The sequence below is a fragment of the Hylobates moloch genome, unplaced genomic scaffold (genome assembly GCF_009828535.3).
Source record: "Hylobates moloch isolate HMO894 unplaced genomic scaffold, HMol_V3 SCAFFOLD_1, whole genome shotgun sequence".
Classification (NCBI taxonomy): Eukaryota; Metazoa; Chordata; class Mammalia; order Primates; family Hylobatidae; genus Hylobates; species Hylobates moloch.
In genome coordinates, this window is record NW_026652276.1 from 143,860,977 (window position 1) to 143,877,412 (window position 16,436).

Here is a 16,436-nt window from a genome sequence, read left to right on the forward strand (position 1 = left end):
GCGGAAGAGCCCCTCTAGCTCCCGACCCGGCGCCTCGCGCTCTCTTCACTCTCGGTTGTTCTTCGCGTTCTTGCCAGTCCCGTAGCGCTGGGCTGGTTTCCTCTGAGGTCTCTAAGATCCGCCTACTGCGCCCCGCTCGCCGCCCGGAAGCCCCCAGCCCCTCAAGGACGCATCACCTAATGCCGCGGTCACGGCCATCGTCACAAGCGCCCCCAGCCCCACCCCACCCCGGCCTGCCCGCCGTCCTTCTCCCGCCCCCGCCCCTGCCTGCCAGCGCCACCGGGCCGCAGGTGCGGACGACCTCAAAATTCCTCGGCCCGCGAAGGCCGCCAGCTGCGGGGAGGGGAGGGGAAGCACGGTCCCGCAGCGCCCCCAGGCTCATGTCCCAGGTATGTCCAGACCCCGGAGGCACCGCTCCCAGGGCGATGACAGTCCGCGAGGCTCGGCCTCGGCCCCCGGCACTCTTGGTCCCAGCTACGCCGCCTCGTGGCCTTCCCCCAAGTCCGAGGGAGAGGTGGGACTCTCCCCGACGCAGTTGGAAACCGGGAATCCCCTTTAGGGTCCCGTTCGTGGTGCACCACTGACTCCACCATCTGCAAAGGGATTCTCGTCCAGAATCCCCGAAGGCTTTAGGACAGCGCTTATTCTGTTGAATGAAGAGTCTCTAATTTTCGGAAAGACCACAGGCTAAAAGTCAGCTGAGTTTTCTTGAATAGTTATAGTCAAATTTGAGGCAAGAATTGAATGTCAGTTGATGGCCACAAAGTAGCGGACTGGTACGAACCTACTGGATGGTCATTCTGGTGACTACTTGGAGGCACCGTCCACTTGTGGATTTGTTTCAGTTGAAATTTATTTCCCTAGAACTTATTTAGGTCTCTGTTTATTACTGATTTGACGGCTTTCCGTGCGGAGGGAAGCCTGTGACTTCTGTGCAGCGTCAGGTTGAAGAATTTAGCAGTGTAAAATGTGTTTTCTGCCTGCCTTGACTCGACAAACCAAATGTGCCCTCCTTTTCTTTTCCAGGTTGTGCCTTTTTAGCCAAGAAGCATGGAAATCATTCACAGCAGGCCCTACTGTTGCAGGGAGCTTGAAGGAGCTGACACACTGTCCAACACCTTTTACTCTAATGAATTGCACACCCCCCTCCAAACGGTTATTCGCCCAACTGCCTCAGAGGACAGGTAAAACAAAAACTAGAAAAAGCAGTTTTAATGTATTAGTATATTTTATTATGTGAGGAAAAACATTTATTGTTCTGGGGCTCTTCTGTTTTTTGTTTGTTTTTGAGACGGCGTCTCACTCTGTCGCCCAGGCTGGAGTGTAGTGGTGCGATCTCGGCTCACTGGGACCTCTACCTCCCAGGTTCAAGTGATTCTCCTGCCTCACCCTCCAGAGTAGCTGGGATTACAGGCATGCGCCACCATGCCCAGCTAATATTTTTGCATTTTTAATAGAGACAGGGTTTCACTATGTTGGCCAGGCTGTTCTCAAACTCCTGACCTCAAATGATCCACCTTCCTCGGCCACCCAAAGTGCTGGGATTACAGGCGTGACCACTGCGCCGGGCCGGGGCTCTTCTGCTTATCATATCATAGGGAAGGCAAAACGTGGCAATTAACTGCACCTTCAAGTGTCTGTAAGGAACTCGAGAAGTAAGTGGCTGTGTACGATAAAAGCCACACATCAAATTCATCCACTACATTCTAAAATCTTAGAATGGTCCCTTCCTTCATTGGGAAATTAATACGTTGTAAGCAAAGACTTTTGTAAATAGTACTGTATTGGTTCCCTAACATGCCCTTCTACCATCTGCCCAAAAATACTCCCAGAATTTGCTGCTTATAGTTGTGTAAATTTTTGCCTCACCAAATTCCCTGTAACACATTAATTATACATTATGATTTAATTTATGAAAAGCAGTTTGGTGGTTTCTCAAAGAACTCAAAACAGAATTACTATTTGACCCAGCAATCCCATTATTGGATTCTAAGTTGTTCTTATAATTTGTTCTATCAAAGGAATATAAGTTGTTCTACCATAAAGACACATGCACAGGTATGTTCATCACAGCACTATTCACAATAGCAAAGACATGGAATCAGCCTAAATGCCCATCAGTGGTTGACTGGATGAAGAAAACATGGTACATATACACCATGGAATAATATGCAGCCATAAAAAATGAGATCATGTCCTTTGCAGCAACGTGGATGGAGCTGGAGGCCGTCATTCTGAAGCAAACTAACACGGGAACAGAAAACCAAATATCACCTATTCTCACTTATAAGTGGGAGCTAAACACTGAGAACACATGGAGACAAAGAAGGGAACCACAGACATCAAGGCCTACTTGAGGGTGGAGAGAGGGAGGAAGGTGAGGATCAGAAAACTACCTCTTGGGTACTATGCTTATCACCTGGGTGACAAAATAATTTGTACACCAAACCACTGCAACATACAATTTAGCTGTATAACAAACCTGCATATGTCCCCCTGAACCTAGAAAAAAAGTTTTTTTAAAAGATTACAATGAAAAAAATTGCACCTAATATATCTAGTGATTACTATGTGTCAGCACTCTACCAAATGCTTTGTATGTAGTAATTCTTTTAATCCTCATGACAACCCTATAAGTACTACTGTTATCTGCATTTTACATATGAAATAACAGATACACACAAGTAATTTGCCAACATCTTAGTGTCAGCATTTCCTGTATTGTATTTACTTGCATCATTTTGAGAAAAGGAAAAGAAAAAAACAGCTCAAAATACCTGGACAGTGAAAAAATAGCCTGAGTGGTTGTCTACTTGTTTTGTGGTTTTTTGTTTGTTTGTTTGTTTTTTTAGACAGAGTCTCACTCTGTTGCCAGGCCGGAGTGCAGTGGCATGATCTCAGTTCACTGCAACCTCCGCCTCCTGGGTTCAAGCAATTCTCCTGCCTCAGCCTCCTGAGTAGCTGGGACTACAGGCGCACACCACCACGCCCAGCTAATTTTTTTGTATTTTTAGTAGAAATGGGGTTTCACCCTGTTCGCCAGGATGGTCTCGATCTCCTGACCTTGTGATCCTCAGCCTCCCAATCATTTAAGAATTCTTTAGGAAACCAGACAGGAAGTCACCCAGCCTCAGTTTAAACACTTCCAAAAAGGACAGCACTTCCACACCAGGCAGTCCATCCCATTTTTGAATGCTCCTGATTGTCAGATCATTTTCTTTCTAATGAGAACAAGTTTTTACCTTGTAATTTCTGCCTGCTGATTCTGGTTCTTCCCTCTGAAGCTATGCAAAATAGTAATTCATCAGCCCATGCTAGCAGCCCTTCAAGATCTGAAGATTCTCTTGGCCCCTGTGAGAGTTCTGTTTGCCAGACTAAACACTGGTTCTCACAGATTCAGCTCCTTTTTCTTCTTGCACTTCGCCTTTCACCATCTCGATCAGACTTCCACAGATCTCCAGTTTACAAACATGCTCTTTATATTAATAACGAAAAAGAATGATTTTTCCGTAATTATAAAACTAACACACATTTCTCATAATGTAGAAATCACAGAAATTTGTAAGGAAAACAAATTATTTTTCCAACAGAAAAATTATGAAAATGAAGCATAGGAAAGAAACCCTCTGTACCTCCTTTATCCAGAGATAATAACTACTGTGTTAACATCTTAATATGTGTCCTCTCCAATTTTTTTAAATGTAAAGATCATATTCAACATTTTTTAAATCAATTGCTGTTTTCACTTAATGAAAAGAAATATTCTTGTATTGGAGGAAAAGGAGCTCTTGTCACTTCTGGGTCAGTCCTTGCTGCCCCTACTCCTCTACCATTGACCTGATTCATAAGAGTGGTTTTCAGCTCTAAATTCCTGTTCAACTCCAAGGGCTGTCACATTAGGCAGAGCTTCCCTTGAGTCAAATAAAACCCTTAGTGGATTGTGTGTGATCCGGGAATGGGCAGTTGTCCCTGGCTCAAAAACAGCAATGTGAGGTTTTATATTTGGCCTAAAGGAATCCAAGAATTTAGGGCTGCCATATCTGAATGCACCATCAAAAAGCACTGTCAAAGGCTTTTCACTGAAATGTTGATCCCCTCTACCTAAACGGTCCTATAGTTGGTTAGTGATCAGCTCCAAAACCCTTTAACTGGCATGAAATTTAAGAGAAGCACATATTTTAACTGACTATAAAATTCAACATGATATATGGTCAACTATAAACTACAAAAAGGTATTATTTGAAGCTCGCCCTAGGTACAACCATGCTCCTGGCTCCTGATAACTACAACTTGCTTTCCCTTTTATTTCACATGAATTCTTTCCTTTCACAAACGCCAGATTGAGAAAACCAGGATGATCATCTGTTCTCAGAACCCCTCCTCTTAACCCACTCTTAAAAAGCAGCCAGACAGCTTACAAAAGAGTCTCTTTTCTCTCAGTGTTAGTGATGGAACGGCTCTGGACGGTGTTAACAGGACACTGGTGGTAACTCTGTTCTATCATTGCTGAGGCTCACTTCTTCAGACCAGGTGCAGGGTCCATGGCTCCCAATTTGAATCACAAGGTATCTCAACAGCAAAATAAAACAATACAAAACAGAAAGCCCCTGGTTTTTCAGGATTACCTTCATAATGGTAAGGATGAACGTGAGCCCTAGCATACGTTTGCACTCAGCAGCTTAGTTTTCTAAACACGGATATACTTAAAGGGACACCCTTTTTAAATATCGTGATGTGTCCAGGTACAACTTAGATCATGTAGGCTATACCTACAACCTAGATGCAGCGATCATGGCACTCACTTGGCAGTTTTAACATGATGCAAAACGATTTCCTCACATCAGCCTACTTTTTTTTTCTTTTCACATTAGGTGAGGTGAATACAAAAATTAGCCAGGTGTGGTGGCTCACACCTGTGGTCCCAGCTACTTGGGAGTCTGAGGTGGGAGGATCACTTGAGCCTAGAGGCAGAGTTTGTAGTATGCCAAGATCACACCACAGCACTCCAGACTGGGCAACAGAGCGAGACTCTTTCTCAAAAATCAAAACAAAATAAAACAATATAGAAATAGGTGACACAGTCTAGCTCCCCTGTTACCCAGGACTGGTCTACAGACAGGGTACTCCAAAATCACCCGAGGAGCTTTCTAGAAAAACAGATTCCCAGGCTTCCTCTATCTATGGACATTCTGACTCCCCAGGTCTGAGGTGGGAAGGTAATCTGCATTTTTTAGTTTTTCAGCTTACATTGAGAACTACTGGGCTAGCAGCACTGAAAATGTAAGAAAACCAGGACTATGGTTCTGGCTTACCTGATGATCAGGAGCAAGTTAGTGGTTACACTTTAATTACTTTACTCAAGTGGATTTTTTGGGACAATTATGCTAGCCACTATTTTATATAAACTTGCTTGATCTCCATTAAAAATATTAAGTATATTAACAGGTGGTTTTTTTTCTCATTTCTTCTGTTGAAAATTTAACTGGCAGGAACAGCTACTCAAAATCATCAAGATTCCTATCCTCTTTTTCATTCAGCTGACTTCTCCTTACTTCTAGCAAGTTCTCTTAGCTCACAGGGCAAACAAACATATCCATTGAGGAAGTGCCTTGAGAATTGCTTAGGAATTTATTATATAGTAGGATTTCATTATAGAATTTCATTATCAGTTCCCATTTTGTTTCTGGATTCACTTTGCTGTTTTCTGACTCTTAAAACATTTTTTTAAATAATAGTTATCTGCCAACTGAAAATGAGGTTTATGTTTATTTCGAGCTTTTCTTTAATCATGCCTCCCAGTAATTACTGGCTAAATTACTGAATTTGGGGTTTGATGCACAAAATCTTGTACAGTGACTTTAAAATGAAATATTGGTTCATCTATAGGGAATGTATCTTTTTCAAAAACAAGTAAACAATTTTCTATTGCTAGAGATGGTAGCACCAATAATTTGATAATTATTCTCTTTGTTATAGAGATGTATTTTATTTACATTGAGAACTACTGGGCTAGCAGAAAGGGAGAGAGAGGGAGAGAGACATGGAGAGAGAGGTGAGAGAGACAGTGAGAGAGAGGGGGAGGAAAAGAGGGAGAGAGAAAAGGAGACAGAGAGAGAGATAAAGAGAAAGGTTTAAAATTTCATTAAAATTATTAAAACATAACCCTCATTTTTAGTTGGTAGATAACTACCATTTTTTAAAAAGGTTTAAGAATCAGAAAGCAACAAAGTGAATCCAGAAACAAATGGGAGCCTATAATGAAATCCTATCATGAAATCCTAAATTATTACATCCTAAAATGTCAATCTTTATTTTAATTTGGTTCCTTCTCTACAATTCTGTGAGTATTAAGTCTAAGGGTAGGGAGACATGATACCTTAAAGTAAGAGAGAAATATGACTTATTTATGCATTGTCTTTTATTTTAAATAATTTCCTGCAACTTTCCAGCTTTAGGTGGATGCCAGCCCAAATGATTGATTAGCATTTTCTACCGGCTCATCTTCCAGGGACAATGTAATATACGGGGGTCAGATGTTGAGAAATTGACTCATTTAGGTTTTGAACGTAACTTTTACAAACTTAGATATTAAAGCATAGGTTGTCATTAATCAAATGCATTTAAATATTTTTCACTTGTCATGTCCCCCAAACCGTGTCTGTTGATCGTTGTCAGACAGCTAGGGAGGACGTAGAGGTCTGAGAGCTGAATGCCAGCATCCCTTCTATAGCACCCCCAAATCAGTAGGCCCAGGACTCTCCTTCCCTAGCTAGTGCAGGGTTAGCAAACTTTTTCTGTAAAGAGCCAAATGGTAAATATTGTAGGCTTTACTGTCTCTGTCCAACTATTCAACTCTGCCATTGTGGGGCAAAAGCAGCCATAGACTGTATATAGTCCATAAATGAATGGTCATGGCTGTATTCCAATAGACTTTTGTTTACAAAAACAGGCAGGGAGTTGGATTTGGCCCATGGGCCATGCTTTGCCAATCCTCAATCTAGTGACTTCACGAGATAATACATTCCATTTGTAAGACAGTCCTGAGTGTTGCTTCTTCATTCTATTCAACAATTATTACAGGTTGGTGGCGGGGGGCGGTTATGTTAAGCCAAGCACTGTACTGGTAAAGAGAAAAAAGTAGCTCCACAGTTCATACCTCTTTCTCTTTCCCTCTCTCTCTCTTCCTGTCTCTCCCCTTCTCTCTCCCTATCTACCTACCTATCTCCCCTTCTCTTTCCCATTCTCTCCCCCTCTCTCTCCCTCCCTTTTTCTCCCTCTTTCTTCCCCCTTCCTCCTCTCACCTGCCTCCCCCAACCCTTCACCCTCCCCTTCCTCTCCTCCATGTTTCTGACTGGCTCCCACTGTTCTCAGGGTATAGTCCAGAGGATTTAGAAGGCCCCACAGGATACTGTCCTTGTTTTCCTCTCATGCTCCACCTCTCACCGTGGCCCTTCTCTACATGCCCCAAGTTCTAGAATTCTATGTCAACTCTTCTAATAAAGTTCAAAATTCAACTCTATTTTCTCAGCCCCTAAGATCTGGGTAAGTTCTCAGATCTTTACTCCATGCCTTGTGGAATTCCTCCAGATTTAGCCAAGTTCCTGGGACAAGGATAGGGATAGCATTTGAAAGTCTCATGGTCACTTCTGACTTTGGGTTCCTGGTTCCACCTAAAACAACCCACTGACCCAGATGTGAAACTCAGTCATCCCTCCTTTTTCTCTAAGGACCTTGTCCATGCAGAGCATTTGTGAGCCTGGTAAACTTCACTGAACTGTTGGGGATCAGGAAGGAGAGTCAAACCATGCCATGCTACATGTAACCAAAACACCTTATTAGCCATAACTTCCACGTTCTTAAAAGGTCTTTAACCAGCTGTCACCAAGGGTTTCTCCCTGGGTTTTCAACCGGTGCAGTCTCCAGTAGCCTCACCATCCTGCTGGCTCCTCTCATCTCCCTCTTCCCATACTCCCCTTTCCTCTCCCCTCCCTGTTTCAAGAGCAAACCAACAAGTTTCTCCCACTGCAGAGCAGTTTAATCAGTCTGAGCTTGCTTGAGCTCCTACCAACACCCATACTTTCAGAGTCTCTGTGTCTACAAGTGGCTTAGCAGAATATTTTACCAAACAAAAGTAATTCTTCCCTAAGAGAGATTCTAGACTGAAGCCAACACTGTCAGGAATTTTCCAGTCTATTAAACTCTAGGCCTTTCTACCTGCTATTCCCTTGCATGTCCCAGTATTTCCTCTCTTTCCTCTAGATAATTCCTACTCATCCTTTAGAACACATTTTGTGATTCCCCCAAGAATCCTTCCTCCTTAAAGGATTCCTGTTTGTCCTGCAGAGTGCCTTATGGGTATATACCATAATACCAATCCAGGACCAATTAAATCCAAGCTTAAGTTTAGGATAGATGCAAACTGAGGCCATAAGGGAACTGGTTAACTTCTGACTCACCTTGAACATGGGAGGGTAAGCATTTTAAGGTCCCAGCTTTTTTTTTTTTTTAATTATTATACTTTAGGTTTTAGGGTACATGTGCACAATGTGCAGGTTCGTTACATATGTATCCATGTGCCATGTTGGTGTGCTGCACCCATTAACTCGTCATTTAGCATTAGATGTATCTCCTAATGCTGTCCCTCCCCCCTCCCCCCACCCCACAACAGTCCCCAGAGTGTGATGTTCTTCCTGTGTCCATGTGTTCTCATTGTTCAATTCCCACCTATGAGTGAGAACATGCGGTATTGGGTTTTTTGTCCTTGCGATAGTTTACTGAGAATGATGGTTTCCAGTTTCATCCATGTCCCTACAAAGGACATGAACTCATCATTTTTTATGGCCGCATAGTATTCCATGGTGTATATGTGCCACATTTTCTTAATCCAGTCTACTGTTGTTGGACATTTGGGTTGGTTCCAAGTCTTTGCTATTGTGAATAGTGCTGCAATAAACATACGTGTGCATGTGTCTTTATAGCAGCATGATTTATAATCCTTTGGGTATACACCGAGTAATGGGATGGCTGGGTCAAATGGTATTTCTAGTTCTAGATCCCTGAGGAATCGCCACACTGACTTCCACAATGGTTGAACTAGTTTACAGTCCCACCAACAGTGTAAAAGTGTTCCTATTTCTCCACATCCTCTCCAGCACCTGTTGTTTCCTGATTTTTTAATGATGGCCATTCTAACTGGTGTGAGATGGTATCTCACTGTGGTTTTGATTTGCATTTCTCTGATGGCCAGTGATGATGAGCATTTCTTCATGTGTTTTTTGGCTGCATAAATGTCTTCTTTTGAGAAGTGTCTGTTCATGTCCTTTGCCCCCTTTTTGATGGGGTTGTTTGTTTTTTTCTTGTAAATTTGTTTGAGTTCATTGTAGATTCTGGATATTAGCCCTTTGTCAGATGAGTAGGTTGCGAAAATTTTTTCCCATTTTGTAGGTTGCCTGTTCACTCTGATGGTAGTTTCTTTTGCTGTGCAGAAGCCCTTTAGTTTAATTAGATCCCATTTGTCAATTTTGGCTTTTGTTGCCATTGCTTTGGGTGTTTTAGACATGAAGTCCTTGCCTGTGCCTATGTCCTGAATGGTATTGCCTAGGTTTTCTTCTAGGTTTTTATGGTTTTAGGTCTAACATTTAAGTCGTTAATCCATCTTGAATTAATTTTTGTATAAGTGTAAGGAAGAGATCCAGTTTCAGCTTTCTACATATGGCTAGCCAGTTTTCCCAGCACCATTCATTAAATAGGGAATCCTTTTCCCATTGCTTATTTTTGTTAGGTTTGTCAAAGATCAGATATTTGTAGATATGCAGCACTATTTCTGAGGGCTCTGTTCTGTTCCATTGATCTATGTCTCTGTTTTGGTACCAGTACCATACTGTTTTGGTTACTGTAGCCTTGTAGTATAGTTTGAAGTCAGGTAGCATGATGCCTCCAGCTTTGTTCTTTTGGCCTAGGATTGACTTGGCGATGTGGGCTCTTTTTTGGTTCCATATGAACTTTAAAGTAGTTTTTTCCAATTCTGTGAAGAAAGTCATTGGTAGCTTGATGGGGATGGCATTGAATCTATAAATTACCTTGGGCAGTATGGCCATTTTCACGATATTGATTCTTCCTACCCATGAGCATGGAATGTTCTCCCATTTGTTTATATCCTCTTTTATTTCATTGAGCAGTGGTTTGTAGTTCTCCTTGAAGAGGTCCTTCACGTCCCTTGTAAGTTGGATTCCTAGATATTTTATTCTCTTTGAAGCAATTGTGAATGGGAGTTCACTCATGATTTGGCTCTCTGTTTGTCTGTGATTGGTGTACAAGAATGCTTGTGATTTTTGTACATTGATTTTGTATCCTGAGACTTTGCTGAAGTTGCTTATCAGCTTAAGGAGATTTTGGGCTGAGACAATGGGGTTTTCTAGATATACAATCATGTCATCTGGAAACAGGGACAATTTGACTTCCTCTTTTCCTAATTGAATACCCTTTATTTCCTTCTCCTGCCTGATTGCCCTGGCCAGAACTTCCAACACTATGTTGAATAGGAGTGGTGAGAGAGGGCATCCCTGGCTTGTGCCAGTTTTCAAAGGGAATGCTTCCAGTTTTTGCCCATTCAGTATGATATTGGCTGTGGGTTTGTCATAGATAGCTCTTATTATTTTGAGATACATCTCATCAATACCTAATTTATTGAGAGTTTTTAGCATGAAGCGTTGTTGAATTTTGTCAAAGGCCTTTTCTGCATCTATTGAGATAATCATGTAGTTTTTGTCTTTGGTTCTGTTTATATGCTGGATTACATTTATTGATTTGCATATGTTGAACCAGCCTTGCATCCCAGGGATGAAGCCCACTTGATCATGGTGGATAAGCTTTTTGATGTGCTGCTGGATTTGGTTTGCCAGTATTTTATTGAGGATTTTTGCATCAATGTTCATCAAGGATATTGGTCTGAAATTCTCTTTTTTGGTTGTGTCTCTGCCAGGCTTTGGTATCAGGATGATGCTGGCCTCATAAAATGTGTTAGGGAGGATTCCCTCTTTTTCTGTTGATTGGAATAGTTTCAGAAGGAATGGTACCAGTTCCTCCTTGTACCTCTGGTAGAATTTGGCTGTGAATCCATCAGGTCCTGGACTCTTTTTGGTTGGTAAGCTATTGATTATTGCCACAATTTCAGAGCCTGTTATTGGTCTATTCAGAGATTCAACTTCTTCCTAGTTTAGTCTTGGGAGGGTGTATTTGTCAAGGAATTTATCCATTTCTTCTAGATTCTCTAGTTTATTTGTGTAGAGGTGTTTGTAGTATTCTCTGATGGTAGATTGTATTTCTGTGGGATTGGTGGTGATATCCCCTTTATCATTGTTTATTGCGTCTATTTGATTCTTCTCTCTTTTCTTCTTTATTAGTCTTGCTAGCGGTCTATCAATTTTGTTGATCTTTTAAAAAAACAAGCTCCTGGATTCATTAATTTTTTGAAGGGTTTTTTGTGTCTCTATTTCCTTCAGTTCTGCTCTGATTTTAGTTATTTCTTGCCTTCTGCTAGCTTTTGAATGTGTTTGCTCTTGCTTTTCTAGTTCTTTTAATTGTGACGTTAGGGTGTCAATTTTGGATCTTTCCTGCTTTCTCTTGTGGGCATTTAGTGCTATAAATTTCCCTCTACACACTGCTTTGCATGTGTCCCAGAGATTCTGGTATGTTGTGTCTTTGTTCTCGTTGGTTTCAAAGAACATCTTGATTTCTGCCTTCATTTCGTTATGTACCCAGTAATCATTCAGGAGCAGGTTGTTCAGTTTCTATGTAGTTGAGCGATTTTGAGTGAGTTTCTTAATCCTGAGTTCTAGTTTGATTGCACTGTGGTCTGAGAGACAGTTTGTTATAATTTCTGTTCTTTTACATTTGCTGAGGAGAGCTTTACTTCCAACTATGTGGTCAATTTTGGAATAGGTGTGGTGTGGTGCTGAAAAAATGTATATTCTGTTGATTTGGGGTGGAGAGTTCTGTAGATGTCTATTAGGTCCGCTTGGTGCAGAGCTGAGTTCAATTCCTGGGTATCCTTGTTAACTTTCTGTCTCATTGATCTGTCTAATGTTGACAGTGCGGTGTTAAAGTCTCCTATTATTATTGTGTGGGAGTCTAAGTCTCTTTGTAGGTCACTCAGGACTTGCTTTATGAATCTGGGTGCTCCTGTATTGGGTGCATATATATTTAGGATAGTTAGCTCTTCTTGTTAAATTGATCCGTTTACCATTATGTAATGGCCTTCTTTGTCTCTTTTGATCTTTGTTGGTTTAAAGTCTATTTTATCAGAGACTAGGATTGCAACCCCTGCCTTTTTTTGTTTTCCATTTGCTTGGTAGATCTTCCTCCATCCCTTTATTTTGAGTCTATGCGTGTCTCTGCCCATGAGATGTGTTTCCTGAATACAGCACACTGATGGGTCTTGACTCCTTATCCAATTTGCCAGTCTGTGTCTTTTAATTGGAGCATTTAGCCCATTTACATTTAAAGTTAATATTGTTATGTGTGAATTTGATCCTGTCATTATGGTGTTAGCTGGTTATTTTGCTCGTTAGTTGATGCAGTTTCTTCCTAGCCTCGATGGTCTTTACAATTTGGCATGTTTTTTGCAGTGGCTGGTACCGGTTGTTCCTTTCCATGTTTAGTGCTTCCTTGAGGAGCTCTTTTAGGGCAGGCCTGGTGGTGACAAAATCACTCAGCATTTGTTTGTCTGTAAAGTATTTTATTTCTCCTTCACTTATGAAGCTTGGTTTGGCTGGATATGAAATTCTGGGTTGAAAATTCTTTTCTTTAAGAATGTTGAATATTGGCCCCCACTCTCTTCTGGCTTGTAGAGTTTCTGTCGAGAGATCAGCTGTTAGTCTGATGGGCTTCCCTTTGTGAGTAACCCGACCTTTCTCTCCGGCCGCCCTTAACATTTTTTCCTTCATTTCAACTTTGGTGAATCTGACAATTATGTGTCTTGGAGTTGCTCTTCTCGAGGAGTATCTTTGTGGTGTTCTGTGTATTTCCTGAATCTGAATGTTGGCCTGCCTTGCTAGATTGGGGAAGTTCTCCTGGATAATACCTTGCAGAGTGTTTTCCAACTTGGTTCCATTCTCCCCGTCACTTTCAGGTACACCAGTCAGATGTAGGTTTGGTCTTTTCACATAGTCCCATATTTCTTGGAGGCTTTGTTCGTTTCTTTTTATTCTTTTTTCTCTAAACTTCCCTTCTCGCTTCATTTCATTCATTTCATCTTCCATCACTGATACCCTTTCTTCCAGTTGATCGCATCGGCTACTGAGGCTTCTGCATTCTTCACGTAGTTCTTGAAACTTGGCTTTCAGCTCCATCAGCTCCTTCAAGCACTTCTCTGCATTGGTTATTTTAGTTATACATTCGTCTAATTTTTTTTCAAAGTTTTTAACTTCTTTGCCATTGGTTTGAATTTCCTCCTATAGCTCATAGTAGTTTGATCGTCTGAAGCCTTCTTCTCTCAACTCGTCAAAGTCGTTCTCCGTCCAGCTTTGTTCTGTTGCTGGTGAGGAACTGCATTCCTTTGGAGGAGGAGAGGCCCTCTGCTTTTTAGAGTTTCCAGTTTTTCTGCTCTGTTTTCTCCCCATCTTTGTAGTTTTTTCTACTTTTGGTCTTTGATGATGGTGATGTACAGATGGGTTTTTGGTGTGGGTGTCCTTTCTGTTTGTTAGTTTTCCTTCTAACAGACAGGACCCTCAGCTGCAGGTCTGCTGGAGTTTGCTAGAGGTCCACTCCAGACCCTGTTTGGCTGGGTGTCAGCAGCAGTGGCAGCAGAACAGCGGTGGCTGTAGAACAGCGGATTTTCGTGAACCACAAATTCAGCTGTCTGATCGTTCCTCTGGAAGTTTTGTCTCAGAGGAGTACCCGGCCGAGTGAGGTGTCAGTCTGTCCCTACTGGGGGGTGCCTCCCAGTTAGGCTGCTCAGGGGTTAGGGACCCACTTTAGGAGGCAGTCTGCCCGTTCTCAGATCTCCAGCTGTGTGCTGGGAGAACCACTACTCTCTTCAAAGCTGTCAGACAGGGGCATTTAATCCTGCAGAGGTTACTGCTGACTTTTTGTCTGTGCCCTGCCCCCAGAGGTGGAGCCTACAGAGGCAGGCAGGCCTCCTTGAGCTGTGGTGGGCTCCACCCAGTTCGAGCTTCCTGGCTGCTTTATTTACCTATGCAAGCCTGGGCAATGGTGGGTGCCCCTCCCCTAGCCTTGCTGCCACCTTGCAGTTTGATCTCAGACTGCTGTGCTAGCAATCAGCGAGACTCCGTGGGCGTAGGACCCTCCGAGCCAGGTGCGGGACACAATCTCCTGGTGTGCCGTTTTCCAAGCCTGTTGGAAAAGCACAGTATTAGGATGGGAATGACCCGATTTTCCAGGTGCCGTCTGTCACCCCTTTCTTTGACTAGGAAAGGGAACTCCCTGACCCCTTGCACTTCCCGAGTGAGGCAATGCCTCACCCTGCTTCAGCTCGCGCATGGCGCACTGCACCCACTGTCCTGCATCCACTGTCTGGCACTCCCTAGTGAGATGAACCCGGTACCTCAGATGGAAATGCAGAAATCACCGGTCTTCTGCGTCGCTCACGCTGGGAGCTGTAGACCCGAGCTGTTCCTATTCGGCCATCTTGGTTCCGCCCCCAATTTGCCGGTCCCAGCTTCTTGTGTAGATGGTCTCCTTTAGTTTCCTCGCTTGGCTGATTTCCATATCCCTCACCTTAAAACAAAAATGTGAATTTGACAGGATTGGCCCTGCCCTAAGGGCAGGAGTGGCTTCCCTGCTTGCTTACTTCACTGGGTTCCTATTTACCCTCTATGTAGCACTCATCCCTTTCTGTCTTGTCAAAAAGCTAGTTGTTTTTAAGATTTTTTTTCTCTTCCCAGTATTTTTAGTTGTTTTCAGTGGGAAGTTTGGTCTAAATAACCTAGGCCGCCATTACTGGAAACTGAAAGTCATTAAATCCTTCCTAATTAGGAAGCAGAACTTTTGCCAGATACATTTGCAGGTGTTTTTGTGAGGCTGTGTTCCTAACCAGAAGATTTCATTCCTCTATCACAGTAAGCAGTATAGGAAACAAATCCATCTCTTTGGCCTTACTCATTTATTCAATAGTATTATTTGAGTACTTCCTGTGTGCCAGGTGCTGGGTTAAAGGTTACAACAGTGAGCCAATAGAATACCTGCCCTTCACTCCTTTGTTAAGAAAAAGCAGAGAAAATCATCTGAGCTACCAGTTCCAAGATTTAGGACTAACTAATTTAGGAAACCCCCATGTCTCCAGTCCACTGCATAGTACTGTTGTAAGGGGTGAGACTTGGAGACATGATTACCATACAAGGTAACTATTGAATAGAATAGTGCTTCTAAAACTTTAGCATGCACGAGAATCACCTGGAGGGCTTCTTAAAACATTACTGCACCCCATCCCCAGAGATTCTGATTCTTAGGTTTTGAGATGGAGCCTGAGAATTTGCATTTCTAAGAAGCTCTTAGGAGATGCTTATGCTACTAGTCTAGGGACCACTCTTTGAGAACCATTGTTATAGTAGCCCTAGATAAAACTTATGAGCAAGTAGCTCCTTTACAAGATTAGGAATATTCCTTTACAATACTCTCCATTTTTGAAAATCCAACGATAATCTTTAGCCAAGACCATTTAATGAGGAAGAAGGATTTTCAACAAATAGAGCTAGAACAACTGGATATCCATATGCAAAAGAATAGATGCATGAGATCCCTTATCTCATATTGTATCCAAAATTAACTAATCATGAATCAAAGACCTAAGTGTAAGGGCTAAACTGTAAGATACTTAGAAGAAAACATAGTGATAAATCTTCGTGGCCTTGGATTTGTAACTGTGTTCTTAGATATGACTCCAAAAGCATAAGCAATAAAAGGAAAAACAGATCAAGTGAACTTTGTCAAAATTAAAAAACTTTTTTGCTTCAAGGGACACTATCAAGTAAGTAAAAAGAAAATGCACAGAATAGGAGAAAATATTTGCCTATCATACCTGACAAGTGACTTGTATGTAGGATATATAAAGAACTCTTATAACTCAAAAATGAGACAAATAACAAAAAATGCAAAGGATCTGAATAGATATTTCTCCAATAAAGATATTGCCAATAGGAACATGGAAAAAAAGGCTCAACATCATTAGTCATTGGGGAAATGCAAATCAAAACTACAATTAGATACCACTTCACATCCACTAGAATGGCAATAATTTTTTTAAATTTTAACAGAAAATAACAAGTGTTGGCAAAGAAGTGGAGATATTGGAATCCTCATACAATGTTGGTAGGAATGTAAAATGGAGCAGTTACTGTAGAAAACAGTTTGGCAGTTCCTCAACAAATTAAACAGAATTACCACATGACCCACTTCTAATTTAATTCCCCAAAGAATTA

General features: G+C 42.0%; 1 protein-coding gene across 2 annotated transcripts in view; it reads left to right on the top strand.

The window, feature by feature from the left end:
* The first annotated feature begins 4 nt into the window (after window positions 1-4).
* SPMIP4 (sperm microtubule inner protein 4) overlaps window positions 5-16,436 on the top strand; it is a 51,039-nt gene continuing 34,607 nt past the window's right edge. Inside the window, exons 1-2 of one of the 2 annotated variants that reach the window (XM_032759050.2) lie at window positions 5-389; window positions 1,027-1,184. In XM_032759050.2, the coding sequence (XP_032614941.1) occupies window positions 1,051-1,184 (134 nt within the window). In that variant the 5' untranslated portion in view covers window positions 5-389; window positions 1,027-1,050. The remainder of the gene's footprint in view (window positions 390-1,026; window positions 1,185-16,436) is intronic. The other variant, XM_058446309.1, reaches the window with a different exon arrangement.